This window comes from Sminthopsis crassicaudata, chromosome 3, assembly GCF_048593235.1.
Source record: "Sminthopsis crassicaudata isolate SCR6 chromosome 3, ASM4859323v1, whole genome shotgun sequence".
Lineage (NCBI taxonomy): Eukaryota > Metazoa > Chordata > Mammalia > Dasyuromorphia > Dasyuridae > Sminthopsis > Sminthopsis crassicaudata.
Genome location: NC_133619.1, coordinates 651,240,545 through 651,249,277, shown reverse-complemented (window position 1 = coordinate 651,249,277; position 8,733 = coordinate 651,240,545). Strand labels below are relative to the sequence as shown.

The following is an 8,733-nucleotide window of genomic DNA, read 5'->3' as shown; positions in this document are numbered from 1 at the left end:
GAAACCGCAGGCACCTTTGGGGCACGCCCTGTCCCGTGGGGCGCCGAGCCCAGGCGGCCCTGCGGCCTTCGAGGCCCGGCCTGGGCCGCCGGTGGCCTACACGTGGAGGGCTACTTTGGCCGGGGGCGGGGCTCCATCCCCCAAGGTGGGGGAGGGAAGGAGGAGCCATGGGGCGGCCCCGCCCCCGTTCTAGTCAGAGCGAAGACTGTTGGTGCGCAGGCGCATTAGGCAGGGGCTCGAGGGAGGGAGGAGGCGGTGAGCAGCTCTCCCTCAGTCTACTTATGCCCCATTCGCCGCTTGCAGATTGAGCGCTCTCCTCCCCCAGCTCCGTGCTCTCGGCAGCTCCTCTTGGGGAGCTCCTCCTTGCCCCCCCCTCCGCTGCTCCACCTTCCTTTTCCTCCTGCCCCGCCCCCTCCGCCCCTTGGCCACTACTCCTACAACCCGCCAAGCCCTTTGTTCGGCTTCAGCTTCCCGCAGCGACCCTTCCCTTAAATCCCCATCTTAATTCCTCCCCAAGTCCCTCCTCTCAGTGGTCCTCAGCACCCCCAGCCATTCCCTTTGAAAGCTTTCTCTAGAATCTCCCGTTTAGCCCCGCCCTTGTCCCACTGGATCCAGCAGCCCCAGCTTCTTTTCAAAGTCGTCCTAAATCTCCCGCTTAGTTAGTCCCCCAGTCCTCCTTAGCCCCGCCCTTGTCCTCCCCTTAGCCACGCCCTCTAAGAGCCTCACCTTAAATCTCCCGCTTAGTTAGTCCCCCAGGCCTCCTTAGCCCCGCCCTTGTCCTCCCCTTAGCCACGCCCTCTAAAAGCCTCACCTTAAATCTCCTGCTTAGTCCCCCAGTCCTCCTTAGCCCCGCCCTTGTCCTCCCCTTAGCCACGCCCTCTAAAAGCCTCACCTTAAATCTCCCACTTAGTCCCCCCCCCCACCCCCTTTAGCCCCACCCTTTTCTCACCCTTAGTCACTCCCTCTAAAAGCCTCATCCTTAATCTCCCACTTAGTCCCCCAGTCCTCCTTAGCCCCGCCCTTGTCCTCCCCTTAGCCACTCCCTCTAAGAGCCTCACCTTAAATCTCCCGCTTAGTTAGTCCCCCAGGCCTCCTTAGCCCCGCCCTTGTCCTCCCCTTAGCCACGTCCTCTAAAAGCCTCACCTTAAATCTCCCGTTTAGTTAGTCCCCCAGTCCTCCTTAGCCCCGCCCTTGTCCTCCGCTTAGCCACTCCCTCTAAAAGCCTCACCTTAAATCTCCCGTTTAGTTAGTCCCCCAGTCCTCCTTAGCCCCGCCCTTGTCCTCCGCTTAGCCACTCCCTCTAAAAGCCTCACCTTAAATCTCCCACTTAGTCTCCCCCCCCCCGCCCCCTTTAGCCCCACCCTTTTCTCACCCTTAGTCACTCCCTCTAAAAGCTTCACCTTAAATATCCCGCTTAGGTAGTTCCCTCCCCCCCCCGCCCCCCCCCGTCCTCCTTAACCCCGCCCTTTTCTCACTCTTAGCCACTCCCTCTAAAAGCCTCACCTTGTCTCCCGCTTCGTTAGTCCCCCAGTCCTCCTTAGCCCCGCCCTTGTCCTCCCCTTAGCCACGCCTTCTAAAAGCCTCATCCTTAATCTCCCACTTAGTCCCCCAGTCCTCCTTAGCCCCGCCCTTTTCCTCCCCTTAGCCACTCCCTCCAAAAGCCTCACCTTAAATCTCCCGCTTAGTTAATCCCCCAGTCCTGCTTAGCCCCGCCCTTGTCCTCCCCTCAGCCACTCTCTCAAAGCTTCTGTCAGATCTCTTCTTAGTACCTCCCCCAACTCTTGCCCCAAGTCTCCTGAGCTCCGCCTCGCAGTCCCTCCACGTTCTCCCCCCTCAGCCCCTCCCTCCCAACCCCGCCCCCCCCACCTCTCCTCGGCTTGCATGCCTGCCCAGAGCCAGCCCGAAGAACCGGGAGTCTTCTGGAGGAGATGCTCTGAGCCAGGCCCCCCGCCACCCCTGGAAGTGTTAGGGGAGGGCCGGAGGGAGGGAGGGAGGAGGGGAGGAGGAGCGTGAGGGAGGGGTGCCCGCCCCGTCCAGGCCAGCTTCCCAATCCCCCCAGCTGGCCCAGTCACCTCAGCAACCAGGACTACAACAGAGGGAATAGCCAGGCGAGGTCCTCTTCTGGGCTGCTAGGGCTACCCCGCCATGTCCCGGACGTCCGCCATGTCCCGGACGTCATCCGCGTACTTAGCCCCCCGCTCCCATGTTCCCTACCTGAATCTTCCACCTCCCCCGGAGCCCCGAAGTAGCTTTTTTCCCCAGGCCAGCATGCCTCTGGCCGCCAGCGTGCGCTCGGAGGACAGCGAAGCCTATCTGGACAGCTCAGGTAAGTGCTCCGGCCTGGGGGGTCGGAGCTGGGCCCCTGGCCGGCCCCTCCCCCCCTCCCGGCTGAGCCGGCCCCGCACCTGCCCCCCTGCCCTGCAGAGGGGGAGCTGAGCCGCCTGCAGAGACAATGCCGGGTGATGGAGGCCGAGCGGCAGGCTTACAGCAGGGAGACCCAGCAGCGGATCCACAAGCAAATGTGAGCCTGGGCCCCGGGGCTGGAGGCGGGGCGGGGCGCGCGAGCGCCGGGGCGCCACCGGGGAGCGCGAGCGCCTGGGCCCCCGGCACCCCCGGGGCAGCTCTCTTGGCTTCGGCTCTGCGCCTGACGGAGGAGGGGGTTGCACGGGGCGGCCCCCCCCCCCCCAGGTGCCGGCCAGCTCCAGCTCTCTCGGGCTCTGACCCGGCAGGGTGGAGATCTGCAGGCTGCAGCAGGAACAGGCCGAGCTTCAAGTGAAGATGAACATCTCGCAGAACCAAGCGCGCAGGTTCCTGGAACAGGCCCGGGAGAAGGGTCTTCGGGGCCTCCTGGATCGCCGGCAGCAGCTGTACAAGGAGGTGGTCAAGGAGCAGCAGCATCTGAAGAAGCTGGACCAACAGGTGGGGCCGGGAGGAGATGGGGCGTGGGAGGGGGCGATGCAGGGGCCTGCTGGGAGGGGGTCAGTGCAGGGGCTTAATCTGGGGAGGGGGTGGGTGCAGGGGCGTGGCTTGGGGAGGGGAGCCTGACGTGGGGAAGGGGAGGGGGAGAGGGTGTCAGTGCAGGGGCCTGACCTGGGGCCCAGCCTGGGGTAGGGATGCAAGGGCCTGGCCCAGGTGGGGAGGGAGAGGAGAACTGGGCAGGGGGTTGGTAATGGGCCTGGCCTGAAGGGGAGAAGGGGGATAGGGAGTGCTGGGTCCAGGCCTGGGGAGGGCACAGGGGAGAGGAGGTGGGAGGTTGCGGGAGTCTGCCTGGAGGACAGAAGCTTGGGGGAAGTGGTGCAGGGACCCAAACTCCAGGGCAGCCTGGGGGAGGAAGTGCAGGGCCCTGGCCTGAGCTGGACAGCAGCAGAGGGTGCAAATCTGGGCCTGGGCTTCTTGCCGCAGCCTGGGAAGGGGGGCAGGGGGAGTGGGGGCTGGGGTCTGGCCTGGAGGGCCCACCAGGAGGGGGGTGGAGCGAGGGGGAATGGGGACTGACGGCGTCTTTTTTTCCTCCGGACCACCCTGGCCCCAGATTGCCAAGTGGGAGACCCGAGTGTTGCTGCAGCTGAAGGAGCTCAGGGGCCCCGGGCTTGTCCTGAAGAGGAAGGCCCAGAACCTGCACAGGGTGATGATCTTGGAGAACCAGCTGAACCGGGTGCGTGCCCTGGGGACCCTGCGGGGTGGGGGTGGGGAGGGACCCAGACATCCCGCAGAAGCGGGCGCAGTGACCCCCGCCTTCCCGGCCCGCAGGCCATCACGCGCTTTGACACCCAGCTGGTGAGGAACAGAGACCTCCGGGAAGAGCTGGGTCTGCTGCACATCCAGAGAAACCGCTTTCTGCACATCAACCACCAGCTGAAGAAGGTGGGGGCTCGGACAGGGGCGGGGGCGCGTAGGGGGGGGGCGCGGCTCCCCCGCCAACCCGCTGTGCCCTTGCTGAGCAGGAGCTGAATGACATCCGCTCCGACATTCAATCCCACATCGACAACTCCAATTCGGCCTTCGATGCCAGGTAACCTTTGGCCCCTCCCCGAGCTGGCTCCGGATCCCGGTGGGAGGGGGGCCCTCTAAGCCTGAGGGCGCCGGCCCCCCATGTACCTCTGGGAGCCCGAGTGCTGTGAGTCAGCCCTTTCTCGAATCTGTCCGCCGGGACGTCGGGCCGCTCCACCGCGGGGGCCAGGTGGCTCTGTCCGGCCCAGCCCATGCGGACTGAGGAAGCCAGGCCAGGACTGGGGGGGGCAGCCGGGCGCCCCGAGGCCCCGCGGGGGGCTTGTGCGTCCCACCCCCGCGTGCCTTTGTGACCCGCACGCGCTTCTGGCCGCTTCCCCCGCCCCTGGCCCTCCGCGCCCCCGGGCCCCCTCCCCACCCGGCCGCCATGTCGTGCAGGGAGGAAGCCAAGCTGAAGCTGAGCCAGCTGCAGGAGAAGCTGCACAAGGACGTGAGCCAGTACAACGCCGAGCTGCAGGTGATCCAGAGGCAGATCTGCCACCTCGAGCAGCTGCACAAGTTCCTGGTCACCAAGAACCAGGAGCGCTTGGTGGACGCCGAGGTGCTGGAGGCCCGGCGCAAGCGGGGTGAGGGCGGGGCCCCACAATCCCCCGGGAGGTCTCCCGCCGGCCGGGAGGAGAAAGCCAGCGCCGGCTTGGGCGGGGCTAGACGTCCAGCTCCGCCCCTCCTCCCGTCCGACAGCTGGGGAAACTGAGGAGTGCGGGGGTGGGGCCGGTGCCCAAGTGGGAGGTCGCTTTCGGGCGGGAGGAGCGGGGGGCTCCTAGAGGCTTCCGGGCCTGCACCGGGGCGCTTGGGGCCTCGGCCGCCCGAGGAGCAGGCGGGCGCTGCGAGGAAACAGGCGGGAAGCGGAGTGGGAGGGAGGCGGCGGGGCGGCCGGCTGCTGACGCCGGGGCCCCCCGCAGAGCGGGAGGTGGCCGAGGGCCTCCGCAAGACCTCGCACGAGAAGGCCATCATCCAGTACGAGGAGGTGCTGGAGAAGCTGGCCGAGATAACGGGCCAGGTCAGCGCAGAGGACATCTTCCACACGTACTTGGAAAGTAAGGCCCTGACCCTCCCTCCCCAGCTCGCGCCCGGCCCTCCTCCCGCCCCCCGCCCCCTGTCGGTCCCTCCTCCCTCATCTGCCTTTCCTTCCCCCTCCCCGCCCCCCCCTCGTCTCCCCTCCCGGCCATCTGCGCAGCCCTCCGCTTCCTCCGGCTCTCCGCAGCCTCCCCGTTTCTCCCTCCTCCTCACCTCAGATGAAGAGAAAAACTTTGCGGAGTTCACCTTTATCAACGAGCAGAACTCGGAGATGGAGAAACTCAAAGAGGATATCCAGGAGGTGAGAGGCGCTGGGGGCGCAGCGGGGGCCCCCCTCCACCCACCCGCCCGCAGCGGCCCCCCCCTTCCCCCTCGCCCGCAGTGCCCCCCCCCGCAGCGGCCCCCGCCCCGCCCCCAATGGCAGCAGCGGCCCCTCCCCCTCGCCCGCAGTGCCCCCCCCCCCGCAGTGCCTCCCCCCCCCCGCAGCGGCCCCCGCCCCCAATGGCCGCAGTGCCTCCCCCCGCCCACAGCGGCCCCCTCCCCGCCCGCAGTGGGCGCAGGCCGGGCCGCCGCCTCCGCTCTCCCCCCACAGCAGCCCCCTCCCGCCCGCAGTGGGCGCAGGCCGGGCCGCCGCTCCCCCCACGTCCCCCGGGCCTCGGTGTCCCCGCACACCGGGCCTCTCCGATCCCAGAGGATCCTCCAGGCCGGCCGGAGATCCCCGACGACGTCCCTGCCGTTTCTAGATCCAGGATGCCGTAACCCAGTTGACCTTGGCCCAGGAAGAGGCTGACAAGGGGGTCCAGTACCAGCAGCTGCAAGAGCTGGAGCAGCGGAAGATGGACTTGGAGAAGGAGGCTGAGATGGTGGAGACCAAGCACAACAACCTGAAAAACATCCTAGAGCAGCTCAAGGAGGGTGAGGGACCCTAGGCGGAGGGCAGGGTTCGGCCGGGATCCCCACTCAGCTCCCCAGAACCTGGGGATCTCTGGGCAAGTTCAAACTCGGCCGGAAGCCCCAAGGGCTTGGGGGGCACTGGGGAAGGGCTGTGAAAAGGTAGGTGAGTGAGTTGGGGACCGAGAGATGGGGCGGGTGGGGGGCATGGGCTGTGGGACCCCCGAGCGGGGAGGCCGGCCACTGATCCTCCGCTGGGGCCCGCCTGCAGCAATCCAGTCTCTGTTCTACAAGGCCAAGTGTGACGACTCTAAGCTCAAACAGCTGCTGGGAGGCAGCCACGTGGGGAACAAGATCATGGAGCTGCTCCTCAGCCTCATTGAGCAGCGGGTGATTGACCTGCTGGCCGCCCAGGCCTTCGACAGCTTCTCCATGGTGAGTGGCATCCCCTGGGGCTGCCGGGGGCGCCAAGACCCCCGCCCCAACTGACCCCGCCTTCCTCCCCTCAGGAATCCCCCACCTACAACCCCCAGGCCACTGCTCTCAGGCTTCTGGGCCAGACTGCCGAGGTTGTCCCAAAGAAGGCCTCTCTCCCACAGCCCCCCACCATGTAAGATGTTTATGAGGATCTGGGGGTCCGGGAGGGAAGGGGGCCACAAGAGAGGAGGGGAGGACCTAGGACAGAATCCTGGAAGGCTGTGGAGGGAGGGATGGTGGGGCGATTCAGAGATACCGCCCAGGAAGGGGAGAGTCCCAGGAGGCAGCTGGAGACTCGGGAAGACCAGAGGAACTGGGGGTCCCGGATGAGAGGGCCATGGAACTGGGGGCGAAGGAACAAAGGTCCTCGGGGTGGCAAGGGGGCTGGGAAGGATTCCAGGCCCGCTGAGACAGCCAGACCCTTCCCTTCAAGGGAGGATCCTGTGGGGATGGAGCTGACAGGAGATCGACCCCTGAATCCGGACGAGTTGAAAAACCTGGTCCTCAAGATGGTGAGAAACTGGGCCCCCCCTCCTCATCCCTCTTTCTTCTTCGGGCGCTCCTGTATTCCCCATCATCCCCAGGTCCCTTCCCTCCCACCAGCCTCCTCAGGCGCCTGCCTTCCTCTTCCTGGCCAACTCTTCCCCTTACCTCCCCCGTGCCCCACTTTATCTTATGCCCCCTTCTTCTTCATGGATTTTGAAGGGTGCTCTACCCTTCATGAGATCTCCCTCTCTCTGTCTGTCTCTCTATAAATGCAGTGTTCTCTATGTAACCCTTTCCTGGATGGTGCTCTACCCTTCATGAGATCTCTCTGTCTCTGTGTCTCTGTCTGTGTCTCTGTCTCTGTTTCTGTGTGTGTCTCTCTCTGTCTCTGTGTGTGTGTGTGTGTCTCTCTCTCTCTGTCTCTCTCTCTCTGTCTCTGTGTCTCTGTGTGTGTCTCTTTGTCTCTGTGTGTGTCTGTCTCTCTCTTCTGACTGTCTCTATGTGTGTGTCTCTGTCTCTTTGTCTGTCTCTGTGTGTCTCTCTCTCTGTCTCTGTGTCTCTGTCTCTCTCTGTGTCTCTCTGTCTGTCTCTGTCTCTGTGTGTGTCTCTCTCTGTCTCTGTTTCTGTGTGTGTCTCTGTCTGTCTCTATGTCTCTGTGTGTCTTTCTGTCTCTGTCTCTGTCTCTGTCTCTGTGTCTCTCTGTCTGTCTCTGTCTCTGTGTGTGTGTCTCTCTATGTCTCTGTCTCTCTGTGTCTCTCTCTGTCTGTGTGTCTCTCTCTGTCTCTGTCTCTGTGTGTCTCTCTCTCTGTCTCTGTGTCTCTCTGTGTCTCTCTGTCTCTGTCTGTCTCTGTCTCTTTGTCTATCTCTGTGTGTGTGTGTCTCTCTCTCTGTGTCTCTCTGTCTCTGTCTCTGTGTGTCTCTCTCTCTGTCTCTGTCTCTCTATAAATGCAGTGTTCCCTATGTAACCCTTTCCCGCTGGGAAGGGCGGCCCGCGGGCAGCTCGGCGCTCCCCAGCGCCCCCAGCCGGCGCCTCCTGGCCCCCCTCCTCACCCCCCTCCCCAATCACCGCAGGTCCAGGATCGGGAACTGAGCAAGGAGCAGATGCCTGTGAACTTGGGGTTCGGCAGGAAGGCGGAGAAGTCCATTGTGTAAGCCGCCCAGGTTTCAGCCCCACAGCCGGCGTCCGACGGACCTCCCACCCCTCCCCCGCGGGGCTCGGCGCGCGGCGGCTCCGGCCGGGTGGGCCCCTCCCTCCCCAGCGCTTCTCCTCGCGCTCCTTCCGGAGCCCCGGCGCAGCTGAGGCCCGGGGGGACGCGGGGCGGGGCGGGTCCAGTGATGCTGTGACCTCAGGGAATAAAAGTTTCTTGCCCCAGGGGGGCCGCAAGGCTACTGTGCTCCTTTTGAAATCGCTGGGGGGGGGGGAGTGCCCGCCTGGGCAGCCCCGGGCGCTTCTTCCCAAGGTGGGCGGGAGCCCGGGAGGCTGCCCCGCCCGGGAGGAGAGGCGGCCCAGCGGCTTCTTCCGCCGAGAGGGGCGCAGAGGGGGGGGGAGGGGCCACAGCCAGGGGAGCCCAAGGCCCTGGGGTCCGCGGGGCTGGGGGCGGGTCCTGAAGGAGAGGGGAGGCTGGGAGAGCCGCGTGCATTTCACGCGGAAGAGGGAGGGACTGGGGGGTAAAACCTGCGGCAGTGAGGGAGGGGCGTCACAGAACGGGAGCGCCCCCTGCAGTGGGTTGCCTGAGGAGGGGGGCTCCTCCTCCGGTGGGCGCGTTGTGGTGGAGCCCCCTGGCTGGATGAGCCGGACCTGGAGGTGCCTGTGCTGGGGCAGAAGCGCAGTTGCCCCCCCCCCCCTCCCCCGCAGGG

General features: G+C 65.5%; 1 protein-coding gene across 2 annotated transcripts; it reads left to right on the top strand.

Moving 5' to 3' along the window:
- Nucleotides 1-200: 200 nt before the first annotated feature.
- Nucleotides 201-8,263, top strand: ODAD1 (outer dynein arm docking complex subunit 1). Of its 2 annotated transcripts, XM_074308119.1 has the most exons (15): nucleotides 201-255; nucleotides 2,263-2,326; nucleotides 2,425-2,521; nucleotides 2,730-2,919; nucleotides 3,530-3,652; nucleotides 3,748-3,861; nucleotides 3,942-4,009; nucleotides 4,384-4,571; nucleotides 4,908-5,042; nucleotides 5,241-5,323; nucleotides 5,766-5,937; nucleotides 6,185-6,348; nucleotides 6,423-6,523; nucleotides 6,824-6,902; nucleotides 7,948-8,263. In XM_074308119.1, the coding sequence occupies exons 2-15, from the start codon at nucleotides 2,269-2,271 to the stop codon at nucleotides 8,026-8,028; spliced, it is 1,653 nt and encodes a 550-aa protein (XP_074164220.1). In that variant the 5' UTR covers nucleotides 201-255; nucleotides 2,263-2,268; the 3' UTR covers nucleotides 8,029-8,263. The 2 variants fall into 2 exon arrangements, with proteins under 2 accessions (XP_074164220.1, XP_074164219.1); XM_074308118.1 differs by lacking the exon at nucleotides 201-255 and having other exon boundaries at nucleotides 324-2,326.
- The last annotated feature ends 470 nt before the right edge of the window (nucleotides 8,264-8,733 follow it).

Coding starts and splice junctions, on each gene's coding strand:
- ODAD1 (XM_074308118.1), top strand. CDS start 2,146: ATGTCCCGGACGTCCGCCATGTCCCGGACGTCATCCGCGTACTTAGCC. Junction 2,522..2,729: donor CAGCGGATCCACAAGCAAAT/GTGAGCCTGGGC, acceptor CTGACCCGGCAG/GGTGGAGATCTGCAGGCTGC. Junction 5,938..6,184: donor CCTAGAGCAGCTCAAGGAGG/GTGAGGGACCCT, acceptor GCCCGCCTGCAG/CAATCCAGTCTCTGTTCTAC.